Genomic DNA, 13969 nt, shown 5'->3' on the forward strand with positions numbered 1-13969 from the left:
TTCTTGGAAATGATTATAAAACTATGTTTGCTTTTAATTTCAACTTATTTGATAAATAGTCACACGAGTTTCGAAAATTACAGTTGCAAAACGCACAGTGAATGGTGGACTTATGCGAGAAAAAGGGGAAATTAATGTATTTTTTTATGATTTGAAATACACGCCAAATTTTTTAAAACCTGTTACATAATTTCATCCCCTAATTTGCCCAAATTTATTAGAGTTGATAGTCGCTGCAATATGTGGAGTTAAGAATTCTACTCTATTTGCCTTCATGGTGGCTCTAAAGCAATTCTGGTTATTGTAAAAATAGATATAACTGTTTTTAATTCAAGCTTATTTGGCAAACATCTTCATCATCGTCCGACCCAACATCTTCATCATCAGGGAAGGCATCCCCAAATAAACTCCGATTCTTTCAACAGATTTTTCTATTTCTTGAAGCGCTTTCTTGTTTTCTAGAAAATGATTATAAATAGTCAAGTGTTTCGAAAATTACCGTTTCAAAACGCGAAGTAAATGGTGGACTACACGGGAAAAAGGGAAAATATTGAGTGCGTGGCCCCTTTCTTTTCTTTTAACTTTTCTATTTTGAGTAAAATGAAGACAGCTCCAATAGCACTTTGTCCCATTATTATTTTCTTTTTTTGATATTTGTACCATAAGCACCTGAAGGTAGAAAAATAACAGAAACTTGGGCAGGTGAATGATCAGTTCTTTACCTGATAACAGTAAGCCACATGTCATATATGTTTATCAAGTAAAGAACTAATCATTCACCTGCCCAAGTTTCTATTATCCAAAAATACCAAAGATGCATTGAAATAGACCCAGTAAAATAGGTAAACAGAGTAGCAAATCTGTGAGCATTGAATAGCATAAAGTAAATTTTTTAATCTTGAAAAACTGTCTCCCAATAGCAAAACTTAATTTCAGCATGCAGTAACAAAGCAGCAGTAGTTAGGTACAAATGTAAATCTCAGTAGAACACAGTTTTGCTGGAAAATCATGAACCACCAACAAATTAATTTAATTCTAGGAGAGTACACCGAGACGCCACAGATAGATGAAGTCCGGCATATGCAATTGGCTGATGAGCACATACTGCCAGAAAACTGCAGCTGTCTGAAATGGCTTCCATTTAACTGACCATTGGTTCAGGACTTGCAGCTGATAAAGTATCCAACAGTGAATTCTGGGGTTCCATTTCTTCATGCCATAAGGGAGGGTGTCCCCAGGATAGAACTTTCTAGTAAAGCCATCTTTGTTGATCTGGAAACGAGGATTCACAACAATCAGGTTTATGCAAGACTAGGTACAGAGTTTTCCTTAAGTGCTGCACCAATACCATTTGATGGTTTGAGCCAATTAATTACTTCTCATGATATTGGCTAGTATATGAATTAACTGTATGTTACAACCTTGACATAGAGTTGGTGAAAATCTTGGTAACAAAATACTGAAGGTAAGGATATGATATTCATAAGCATGCTATGATTAGTTCCCAATTTAAGACGGGTTTGGATCACTAATACAAGAAGTAGTTCATAATGAGAAGCAACTCACAGTCACTGTCCGAACAACACCACCACTGGCACCATCCCGAGCAATGGCAAGAGAGACTGCCTTCACAACTAATTGCTGGAGAAACATCAAAGTAAACACAAAATTAAGCAATGTCTTATATTCATATAGCTTGATCATAATGCAGAAAACCAACAGTGGAGGGTGTTCGCTCCTGTTCCGATAATAATGCAGTCACTGTAAGGTCGCATGAGAACAGTAAGGCAACTAACAATGAAGGATCATGCTACTTCATAGAGTGAATATTAAGCAGACTTAAGTGTGTTGGTGTAGAAAGTAACGTACATAGTCTGAAACAAATTGTGAATCTGCTGCCTGATCAAAGAATATTGCAAAAGGCGTCAATTAGGAGCAAGAAAGTAACGTTTTGCAATGGGGGGGGGGGGAAGGAAGAGGACAAAAAGAAGATCACAGAAAAATGGGCAAGAAACAAACGTAGTACCGCAAATGTAACTTACGCAAACAATCGCAGCCGCTCAAGCATTGAGATCGTCATGCATGCAGCGCTACAGATTCTCCTTTGCAGTCCTGGAAGAACTTCTCCCATACGTGGTGCGTTAGTTAGTTCATATAAAGTAGTGTAGAGGTCATGACGACATAGCATGTTATGCCAATGGATAAGTTGTAATAGAATTAGTAACATAGAATCCAACATTCTCAATTAAAAAGGAACAAAGTCACATTTATTTCATTTCAATTCAGCTTATGGACAGATGAGCATAAATCTCGGTTGCAGTTTCCTTCAAGTCTCTTTATCCTCTATGGATAAAGACAACGAAGTTTAGCTACCTAACCATTTGTATAACCCTGAAAGGTACAATGCTACAGGGAATAGGTAGTCATAAATGTCAGATACAGGAGAAAACAGACAAGTCTGGAATTTCAATAAATCCATCACACTGTAAGGTCGCATGAGAACAGTAAGGCAACTAACAATGAAGGATCATGCTACTTCATAGAGTGAATATTAAGCAGACTTACGTGTGTTGGTGGAGAAAGTAACATACATAATCTGAAACAAATTGTGAATCTGCTACCTGATCAAAGAATATTGCAAAAGGCGTCAATTAGGAGCAAGAAAGTAACGCTTTGCAATGGGGGGGGGGGGGGGGAAGGAAGAGGACCAAAAGAAGATTACAGAAAAATGGGCAAGAAACAAACGTAGTACCGCATATGTAACTTACGCAAACAATCGCAGCCGCTCAGCATTGAGATCGGCACCCTAACCTGTATTACCATTTAAAAGAAGCAGCACAGCATAGCGGAACAACAAGAAGTACACATACCAAATTGAGAAATAGTAGAAGGTATGCATTATAAGGTCCATACCTAGTCATCACTATAAACCACAAAGAAAGATGGTATATCTGATCAAGGACAAATAGCTCGATCTACTCATTCGAAGACTTGTAATATAAATTGGGCTTCTCGGAGTGATGGTGTTCCAACGGAGAAAATGCATTATATTTGCGGTATCCTTGAAGACGTCTTGGACAAGTAAAAATCCATGTTTTTGGGCATCTAAATCCATGCTAAATTTTTGGCTCAATATAAGATACTAATTGGATTTTGCTTCGACTGAGATGAAATGTACAATGGAATTTTCAGCCAAAATCCAATTAACAACAAAATTTGAATATATTGAGCCAAAAAATAACTTAACTAGAAACAAAAAATAATTAACCTATATCTTACACTATCTTAAATTCTTATTTGTCCAAAATCTTCAAGGTGAGCTCAATACCACAACCACATTACTTTCCTCCATGGAACATCATCATCAAGAAAAAAGCCTATCTATATAAAGAAGGGCTCCAAACGGTAGCTTGAGCAATCAATCGCCATGGAAAAGGGGGGAATGCTTAAAGAAACAAATTACAGAAAAGACAAGTTTAGATGAGGATTAGTTTTGCTATAAAAAATTTACAGGGAAGAGTATTTAGAATAGAAAGTCCCCGAAAAGAAGAGCTAAGACAAGAAAGATAACATAACCGGAATTGCTAAAGAGACAATGTTTTGACTCATTCAACCATACAAAAGAAGATTCAAGAAAGGAGATTAATTTTTCTTGTCAGGAAAACGAAAGCTAAAAACATGTAGGTCATTGGGAGAAAAAGAGAGTGGGGAGCTTAAAGTATCCATTTAACTGACCATTGGTTCAGGACTTGCAGCTGATAAAGTATCCAACAGTGAATTCTGGGGTTCCATTTCTTCATGCCATAGAGGGAGGGTGTCCCCGGGATAGAACTTTCTAGTAACGCCATCTTTGTTGATCTGCAAACGAGGATTCACAACAATCAGGTTTATGCAAGACTAGGTACAGAATTTGCCTTAACTGCTGCACCAATACCATTTGATGGTTTGAGCCAATTAATTTCTTCTCATGATATTGGCTAGTATATGAATTAACTGTATGTTACAACCTTGACATAGAGTCGGTGAAAATCTTGGTAACAAAATACTGAAGGTAAGGATATGATATTCATAAGCATGCTATGATTAGTTCCCAATTTAAGACGGGGTTGGATCACTAATACAAGAAGTAGTTCATAATGAGAAGCAACTCACAGTCACTGTCCGAACAACACCACCACTGGCACCATCCCGAGCAATGGCAAGAGAGACTGCCTTCACAACTAATTGCTGGAGAAACATCAAAGTAAACACAAAATTAAGCAATGTCTTATGTTCATATAGCTTGATCATAATGCAGAAAACCAACAGTGGAGGGTGTTCGCTCCTGTTCCGATAATAATGCAGGACCCAACTTTTGACAATGTAATTCACATCCCTTCCCACGAAGGAAGAAGAAAAGAGAAACAGGCGGGTCTACAAAACTGCTCTATCACCCAGTATAATGTGCTTATGTATACATCGTGTTAGGATACTCTGATGAAAGCTGAATTGTGTAACTTCATTGACATTGATACGTAATATACAAACCTCAGCTTCTTCTCGCGTCATCCCTTCCTTCCATGCTTGATCAAAGAAACCATACAGATAGGACGAGCCAGATCCTGAAATATAAAAGACTTGTCAAATGTACTTGCTTCTACGAATGGGTTAGAAATATTTCAACATGTTAACCATAAAACAGTGGCAGCACGTCCAAGGCTTTACCCAAGGATAATTCAGCTCAATAAGGTTTCTTGAGCTAAGACAAGAAAGATAACATAACCGGAATTGCTAAAGAGACAATGTTTTGACTCATTCAACCATACAAAAGATGTTTCAAGAAAGGAGATTAATTTTTCTTGTTAGGAAAACGAAAGCTAAAAACACATTGGGAGAAAAAGAGAGTGGGGAGCTTAAAGTATCCATTTAACTGACCATTGGTTCAGGACTTGCAGCTGATGAAGTATCCAACAGTGAATTCTCGGGTTCCATTTCTACATGCCATAGAGGGAGGGTGTCCACGGGATAGAACTTTCTAGTAACGCCATCTTTGTTGATCTGCAAACGAGGATTCAGAACAATCAGGTTTATGCAAGACTAGGTACAGAATTTTCCTTAACTGCTGCACCAATACCATTTGATGGTTTGAGCCAATTAATTACTTCTCATGATATTGGCTATAGTATATGAATTAACTGTATGTTACAACCTTGACATAGAGTTGGTGAAAATCTTGGTAACAAAATACTGAAGGTAAGGATATGATATTCATAAGCATGCTATGATTAGTTCCCAATTTAAGACGGGGTTGGATCACTAATACAAGAAGTAGTTCATAATGAGAAGCAACTCACAGTCACTGTCCGAACAACACCACCACTGGCACCATCCCGAGCAATGGCAAGAGAGACTGCCTTCACAACTAATTGCTGGAGAAACATCAAAGTAAACACAAAATTAAGCAATGTCTTATATTCATATAGCGTGATCATAATGCAGAAAACCAACAGTGGAGGGTGTTCGCTCCTGTTCCGATAATAATGCAGTCACTGTAAGGTCGCATGAGAACAGTAAGGCAACTAACAATGAAGGATCATGCTACTTCATAGAGTGAATATTAAGCAGACTTACGTGTGTTGGTGGAGAAAGTAATGCACATAATCTGAAACAAATTGTGAATCTGCTACCTGATCAAAGAATAATGCAAAAGGCGTCAATTAGGAGCAAGAAAGAAGTTCATAATGAGAAGCAAGTCACAGTCAATGTCCGAACATCACCACCACTGGCACCATCCCGAGCAATGGCAAGAGAGACTGCCTTCACAACAAATTGCTGGAGAAACATCAAAGTAAACACAAAATTAAGCAATGTCTTATGTTCATATAGCGTGATCATAATGCAGAAAACCAACAGTGGAGGGTGGTCGCTCCTGTTCCGATAATAATGCAGTCACTGTAAGGTCGCATGAGAACAGTAAGTCAACTAACAATGAAGGATCATGCTACTTCATAGAGTGAATATTAAGCAGACTTACGTGTGTTGGTGGAGAAAGTAACGTACATAATCTGTAACAAATTTTGAATCTGCTACCTGATCAAAGAATATTGCAAAAGGCGTCAAATAGGAGCAAGAAAGTAGTTCATAATGAGAAGCAACTCACAGTCACTGTCCGAACAACACCACCACTGGCACCATCCCGAGCAATGGCAAGAGAGACTGCCTTCACAACTAATTGCTGGAGAAACATCAAAGTAAACACAAAATTAAGCAATGTCTTATATTCATATAGCGTGATCATAATGCAGAAAACCAACAGTGGAGGGTGTTCGCTCCTGTTCAGATAATAATGCAGTCACTGTAAGGTCGCATGAGAACAGTAAGGCAACGAACAATGAAGGATCATGCTACTTCATAGAGTGAATATTAAGCAGACTTACGTGTGTTGGTGGAGAAAGTAACATACATAATCTGTAACAAATTGTGAATCTGCTACCTGATCAAAGAATATTGCAAAAGGCGTCAAATAGGAGCAAGAAAGTAGTTCATAATGAGAAGCAACTCACAGTCACTGTCCGAACAACACCACCACTGGCACCATCCCGAGCAATGGCAAGAGAGACTGCCTTCACAACTAATTGCTGGAGAAACATCAAAGTAAACACAAAATTAAGCAATGTCTTATATTCATATAGCGTGATCATAATGCAGAAAAAAACAGTGGAGGGTGTTCGCTCCTGTTCAGATAATAATGCAGTCACTGTAAGGTCGCATGAGAACAGTAAGGCAACTAACAATGAAGGATCATGCTACTTCATAGAGTGAATATTAAGCAGACTTACGTGTGTTGGTGGAGAAAGTAACGTACATAATCTGAAACAAATTGTGAATCTGCTACCTGATCAAAGAATATTGCAAAAGGCGTCAATTAGGAGCAAGAAAGTAGTTCATAATGAGAAGCAACTCACAGTCACTGTCCGAACAATACCACCACTGGCACCATCCCGAGCAATGGCAAGAGAGACTGCCTTCACAACTAATTGCTGGAGAAACATCAAAGTAAACACAAAATTAAGCAATGTCTTATATTCATATAGCGTGATCATAATGCAGAAAACCAACAGTGGAGGGTGTTCGCTCCTGTTCCGATAATAATGCAGTCACTGTAAGGTCGCATGAGAACAGTAAGGCAACTAACAATGAAGGATCATGCTACTTCATAGAGTGAATATTAAGCAGACTTACGTGTGTTGGTGGAGAAAGTAACGTACATAATCTGAAACAAATTGGGAATCTGCTACCTGATCAAAGAATATTGCAAAAGGCGTCAATTAGGAGCAAGAAAGAAGTTCATAATGAGAAGCAACTCACAGTCACTGTCTGAACAACACCACCACTGGCACCATCCCGAGCAATGGCAAGAGAGACTGCCTTCACAACAAATTGCTGGAGAAACATCAAAGTAAACACAAAATTAAGCAATGTCTTATATTCATATAGCGTGATCATAATGCAGAAAACCAACAGTGGAAGGTGTTCGCTACTGTTCCGATAATAATGCAGTCACTGTAAGGTCGCATGAGAACAGTAAGGCAACTAACAATGAAGGATCATGCTACTTCATAGAGTGAATATTAAGCAGACTTACGTGTGTTGGTGGAGAAAGTAACGTACATAATCTGAAACAAATTGTGAATCTGCTACCTGATCAAAGAATATTGCAAAAGGCGTCAATTAGGAGCAAGAAAGTAACGTTTCGCAGTGGGGGGGGGGGGGGGGAAGGAAGAGGACAAAAAGAAGATCACAGAAAAATGGGCAAGAAACAAACGTATTACCGCATATGTAACTTACGCAAACAATCGCAGCCGCTCAGCATTGAGATCGGCACCCTAACCTGTATTTCCATTTAAAAGAAGCAGCACAGCATAGCGGAACAACAAGAAGTACACATACCAAATTGAGAAATAGTAGAAGATATGCATTATAAGGTCCATACCTAGCCATCACTATAAACCACAAAGAAAGATGGTATATCTGATCAAGGACAAATACCTCGATCTACTCATTCGAAGACTTGTAATATAAATTGGGCTTCTCGGAGTGATGGTGTTCCAACGGAGAAAATGCATTATATTTGCGGTATCCTTGAAGATGTCTTGGACAAGTAAAAATCCATGGAAAAGGTTTTTGGGCATCTAAATCCATGCTAAATTTTTGGCTCAATATAAGATACTAATTGGATTTTTCTTCGACTGAGATGAAATGTACAATGGAATTTTCATCCAAAATCCAATTAACAACAAAATCTGAATATATTGAGCAATAAATAACTTAACTAGAAACAAAAAATAATTAACCTATATCTTACACTATCTTAAATTCTTATTTGTCCAAAATCTTCAAGGTGAGCTCAATACCACAACCACATTACTTTCCTCCATGGAACATCATCATCAAGAAAAAAGCCTATCTATATAAAGAAGGGCTCCAAACGGTAGCTTGAGCTATCAATCGCCATGGAAAAGGGGGGAATGCTTAAAGAAACAATTTACAGAAAAGACAAGTTTAGATAAGGATTAGTTTTGCTATAAAAAATTTACATGGAAGAGTATTTAGAATAGAAAGTCCTCGAAAAGAAGAGCTAAGACAAGAAAGATAACATAACCGGAATTGCTAAAGAGACAATGTTTTGACTCATTTAACCATACAAAAGAAGATTCAAGAAGGAGATTAATTTTTCTTGTTAGGAAAACGAAAGCTAAAAACATGTAGGTCATTGGGAGAAAAAGAGAGTGGGGAGCTTAAAGTATCCATTTAACTGACCATTGGTTCAGGACTTGCAGCTGATAAAGTATCCAACAGTGAATTCTGGGGTTCCATTTCTTCATGCCATAGAGGGAGGGTGTCCCCGGGATAGAACTTTCTAGTAACGCCATCTTTGTTGATCTGCAAACGAGGATTCACAACAATCAGGTTTATGCAAGACTAGGTACAGAATTTTCCTTAACTGCTGCACCAATACCATTTGATGGTTTGAGCCAATTAATTACTTCTCATGATATTGGCTAGTATATGAATTAACTGTATGTTACAACCTTGACATAGAGTTGGTGAAAATCTTGGTAACAAAATACTGAAGGTAAGGATATGATATTCATAAGCATGCTATGATTAGTTCCCAATTTAAGACGGGGTTGGATCACTAATACAAGAAGTAGTTCATAATGTGAAGCAACTCACAGTCACTGTCCGAACAACACCACCATTGGCACCATCCCGAGCAATGGCAAGAGAAACTGCCTTCACAACTAATTGCTGGAGAAACATCAAAGTAAACACAAAATTAAGCAATGTCTTATGTTCATATAGCTTGATCATAATGCAGAAAACCAACAGTGGAGGGTGTTCGCTCCTGTTCCGATAATAATGCAGGACCCACTTTTGACAATGTATTTCACATCCCTTCCCACGAAGGAAGAAGAAAAGAGAATCAGGCGGGTCTACCAAACTGCTCTATCACCCAGTATAATGTGCTTATGTATATCATCGTGTTAGGAAACTCTGATGAAAGCTGAATTGTGTAACTTCATTGACATTGATACGTAATATACAAACCTAAGCTTCTTCTGGCGTCATCCTTTCCTTCCTTGCTTGATCAAAGAAACCATACAGATAGGACGAGCCAGATCCTGAAATATAAAAGACTTGTCAAATGTACTTGCTTCTACGAATGGGTTAGAAATATCTCACCAAGTCAACCATAAAACAGTGGCAGCAAGTCCAAGGCTTTACCCAAGGATAATTCAGCTCAATAAGGTTTCTTGAGCTAAGACAAGAAAGATAACATAGCCGGAATTGCTAAAGAGAAAATATTTTGACTCATTCAACCATTCAAAAGATGTTTCAAGAAAGGAGATTAATTTTTCTTGTTAGGAAAACGAAAGCTAAAAACATGTAGGTCATTGGGAGAAAAAGAGAGTGGGGAGCTTAAAGTATCCATTTAACTGACCATTGGTTCAGGACTTGCAGCTGATGAAGTATCCAACAGTGAATTCTCGGGTTCCATTTCTACATGCCATAGAGGGAGGGTGTCCACGGGATAGAACTTTCTAGTAACACCATCTTTGTTGATCTGCAAACGAGGATTCAGAACAATCAGGTTTATGCAAGACTAGGTACAGAATTTTCCTTAACTGCTGCACCAATACCATTTGATGGTTTGAGCCAATTAATTACTTCTCATGATATTGGCTATAGTATATGAATTAACTGTATGTTACAACCTTGACATAGAGTTGGTGAAAATCTTGGTAACAAAATACTGAAGGTAAGGATATGATATTCATAAGCATGCTATGATTAGTTCCCAATTTAAGACGGGGTTGGATCACTAATACAAGAAGTAGTTCATAATGAGAAGCAACTCACAGTCACTGTCCGAACAACACCACCACTGGCACCATCCCGAGCAATGGCAAGAGAGACTGCCTTCACAACTAATTGCTGGAGAAACATCAAAGTAAACACAAAATTAAGCAATGTCTTATATTCATATAGCGTGATCATAATGCAGAAAACCAACAGTGGAGGGTGTTCGCTCCTGTTCCGATAATAATGCAGTCACTGTAAGGTTGCATGAGAACAGTAAGGCAACTAACAATGAAGGATCATGCTACTTCATAGAGTGAATATTAAGCAGACTTACGTGTGTTGGTGGAGAAAGTAACGTACATAATCTGAAACAAATTGGGAATCTGCTACCTGATCAAAGAATATTGCAAAAGGCGTCAATTAGGAGCAAGAAAGAAGTTCATAATGAGAAGCAACTCACAGTCACTGTCCGAACAACACCACCACTGGCACCATCCCGAGCAATGGCAAGAGAGACTGCCTTCACAACAAATTGCTGGAGAAACATCAAAGTAAACACAAAATTAAGCAATGTCTTATATTCATATAGCTTGATCATAATGCAGAAAACCAACAGTGGAGGGTGTTCGCTCCTGTTCCGATAATAATGCAGGACCCACTTTTGACAATGTATTTCACATCCCTTCCCACGAAGGAAGAAGAAAAGAGAAACAGGCGGGTCTACCAAACTGCTCTATCACCCAGTATAATGTGCTTATGTATATCATCGTGTTAGGAAACTCTGATGAAAGCTGAATTGTGTAACTTCATTGACATTGATACGTAATATACAAACCTCAGCTTCTTCTCGCGTCATCCCTTCCTTCCATGCTTGATCAAAGAAACCATACAGATAGGACGAGCCAGATCCTGAAATATAAAAGACTTGTTAAATGTACTTGCCTCTACGAATGGGTTAGAAATATTTCACCATGTTAACCATAAAACAGTGGCAGCAAGTCCAAGGCTTTACCCAAGGATTATTCAGCTCAATAAGGTTTCTTGAGCTAAGACAAGAAAGATAACAAAACCGAAATTGCTAAAGAGACAATGTTTTGACTCATTCAACCATACAAAAGATGTTTCAAGAAAGGAGATTAATTTTTCTTGTTAGGAAAACGAAAGCTAAAAACATGTAGGTCATTGGGAGAAAAAGAGAGTGGGGAGCTTAAAGTATCCATTTAACTGACCATTGGTTCAGCACTTGCAGCTGATAAAGTATCCAACAGTGAATTCTGGGGTTCCATTTCTTCATGCCATAGAGGGAGGGTGTCCACGGGATAGAATTTTCTAGTAACGCCGTCTTTGTTGATCTGCAAACGAGGATTCACAACAATCAGGTTTATGCAAGACTAGGTACAGAATTTTCCTTAACTGCTGCACCAATACCATTTGATGGTTTGAGCCAATTAATTACTTCTCATGATATTGGCTAGTATATGAATTAACTGTATGTTACAACCTTGACATAGAGTTGGTGAAAATCTTGGTAACAAAATACTGAAGGTAAGGATATGATATTCATAAGCATGCTATGATTAGTTCCCAATTTAAGACGGGGATGGATCACTAATACAAGAAGTAGTTCATAATGAGAAGCAACTCACAGTCACTGTCCGAACAACACCACCACTGGCACCATCCCGAGCAATGGCAAGAGAGACTGCCTTCACAACTAATTGCTGGAGAAACATCAAAGTAAACACAAAATTAAGCAATGTCTTATATTCATATAGCGTGATCATAATGCAGAAAACCAACAGTGGAGGGTGTTCGCTCCTGTTCCGATAATAATGCAGTCACTGTAAGGTCGCATGAGAACAGTAAGGCAACTAACAATGAAGGATCATGCTACTTCATAGAGTGAATATTAAGCAGACTTACGTGTGTTGGTGGAGAAAGTAACGTACATAATCTGAAACAAATTGTGAATCTGCTACCTGATCAAAGAATAATGCAAAAGGCGTCAATTAGGAGCAAGAAAGAAGTTCATAATGAGAAGCAACTCACAGTCAATGTCCGAACATCACCACCACTGGCACCATCCCGAGCAATAGCAAGAGAGACTGCCTTCACAACAAATTGCTGGAGAAACATCAAAGTAAACACAAAATTAAGCAATGTCTTATATTCATATAGCGTGATCATAATGCAGAAAACCAACAGTGGAGGGTGGTCGCTCCTGTTCCGATAATAATGCAGTCACTGTAAGGTCGCATGAGAACAGTAAGGCAACTAACAATGAAGGATCATGCTACTTCATAGAGTGAATATTAAGCAGACTTACGTGTGTTGGTGGAGAAAGTAACGTACATAATCTGTAACAAATTGTGAATCTGCTACCTGATCAAAGAATATTGCAAAAGGCGTCAAATAGAAGCAAGAAAGTAGTTCATAATGAGAAGCAACTCACAGTCACTGTCCGAACAACACCACCACTGGCACCATCCCGAGCAATGGCAAGAGAGACTGCCTTCACAACTAATTGCTGGAGAAACATCAAAGTAAACACAAAATTAAGCAATGTCTTATATTCATATAGCGTGATCATAATGCAGAAAACCAACAGTGGAGGGTGTTCGCTCCTGTTCCGATAATAATGCAGTCACTGTAAGGTCGCATGAGAACAGTAAGGCAACTAACAATGAAGGATCATGCTACTTCATAGAGTGAATATTAAGCAGACTTACGTGTGTTGGTGGAGAAAGTAACGTACATAATCTGAAACAAATTGTGAATCTGCTACCTGATCAAAGAATAATGCAAAAGGCGTCAATTAGGAGCAAGAAAGAAGTTCATAATGAGAAGCAACTCACAGTCAATGTCCGAACATCACCACCACTGGCACCATCCCGAGCAATAGCAAGAGAGACTGCCTTCACAACAAATTGCTGGAGAAACATCAAAGTAAACACAAAATTAAGCAATGTCTTATATTCATATAGCGTGATCATAATGCAGAAAACCAACAGTGGAGGGTGGTCGCTCCTGTTCCGATAATAATGCAGTCACTGTAAGGTCGCATGAGAACAGTAAGGCAACTAACAATGAAGGATCATGCTACTTCATAGAGTGAATATTAAGCAGACTTACGTGTGTTGGTGGAGAAAGTAACGTACATAATCTGTAACAAATTGTGAATCTGCTACCTGATCAAAGAATATTGCAAAAGGCGTCAAATAGAAGCAAGAAAGTAATTCATAATGAGAAGCAACTCACAGTCACTGTCCGAACAACACCACCACTGGCACCATCCCGAGCAATGGCAAGAGAGACTGCCTTCACAACTAATTGCTGGAGAAACATCAAAGTAAACACAAAATTAAGCAATGTCTTATATTCATATAGCGTGATCGTAATGCAGAAAACCAACAGTGGAGGGTGTTCGCTGAACAGATAATAATGCAGTCACTGTAAGGTCGCATGAGAACAGTAAGGCAACTAACAATGAAGGATCATGCTACTTCATAGAGTGAATATTAAGCAGACTTACGTGTGTTGGTGGAGAAAGTAACGTACATAATCTGAAACAAATTGTGAATCTGCTACCTGATCAAAGAATATTGCAAAAGGCGTCAATTAT

At 38.4% G+C, this 13969-nt stretch overlaps 1 protein-coding gene and 2 long non-coding RNA genes across 13 annotated transcripts in view; all 3 read right to left on the minus strand.

The window, feature by feature from the left end:
• LOC105161995 (uncharacterized) overlaps positions 1-13969 on the minus strand; it is an 88264-nt gene that overhangs the window by 70030 nt on the left and 4265 nt on the right. Inside the window, exons 1-7 of one of the 10 annotated variants that reach the window (XR_016065518.1) lie at positions 7348-7444; positions 7222-7277; positions 6417-7019; positions 6014-6214; positions 5891-5931; positions 5752-5811; positions 5592-5666 (exon numbers count right to left, since the gene is read on the minus strand). Coding sequence is in view for 1 of the 10 variants with exons in the window: in XM_088880683.1 (XP_088736809.1) it covers positions 6965-7019 (55 nt within the window). In the remaining 9 variants the exon portion in view is untranslated. Of the gene's footprint in view, positions 1-5591; positions 5667-5751; positions 6215-6416; positions 7020-7221; positions 7278-7347; positions 7445-12673; positions 12896-13969 lie in introns of those variants that run through there. The other 9 variants (XR_016065516.1, XR_016065514.1, XR_016065515.1 and 6 more) reach the window with 9 other exon arrangements.
• LOC148788184 (uncharacterized) lies at positions 870-3801 on the minus strand. Of its 2 annotated transcripts, none has more exons than XR_016065525.1 (3): positions 2769-3801; positions 2043-2621; positions 870-1899 (listed from the first exon to the last, which is right to left on the minus strand). It is a non-coding gene; the product is annotated as an uncharacterized LOC148788184 (long non-coding RNA). The 2 variants fall into 2 exon arrangements; XR_016065526.1 differs by having other exon boundaries at positions 2753-3801.
• On the minus strand, positions 9217-10127 carry LOC148788185 (uncharacterized). The gene is made up of 3 exons (XR_016065528.1): positions 9986-10127; positions 9592-9665; positions 9217-9291 (listed from the first exon to the last, which is right to left on the minus strand). It is a non-coding gene; the product is annotated as an uncharacterized LOC148788185 (long non-coding RNA).

This window comes from Sesamum indicum, linkage group LG5 (genome assembly GCF_026168435.1).
Source record: "Sesamum indicum cultivar Baizhima isolate 11 linkage group LG5, ASM2616843v1, whole genome shotgun sequence".
Lineage (NCBI taxonomy): Eukaryota > Viridiplantae > Streptophyta > Magnoliopsida > Lamiales > Pedaliaceae > Sesamum > Sesamum indicum.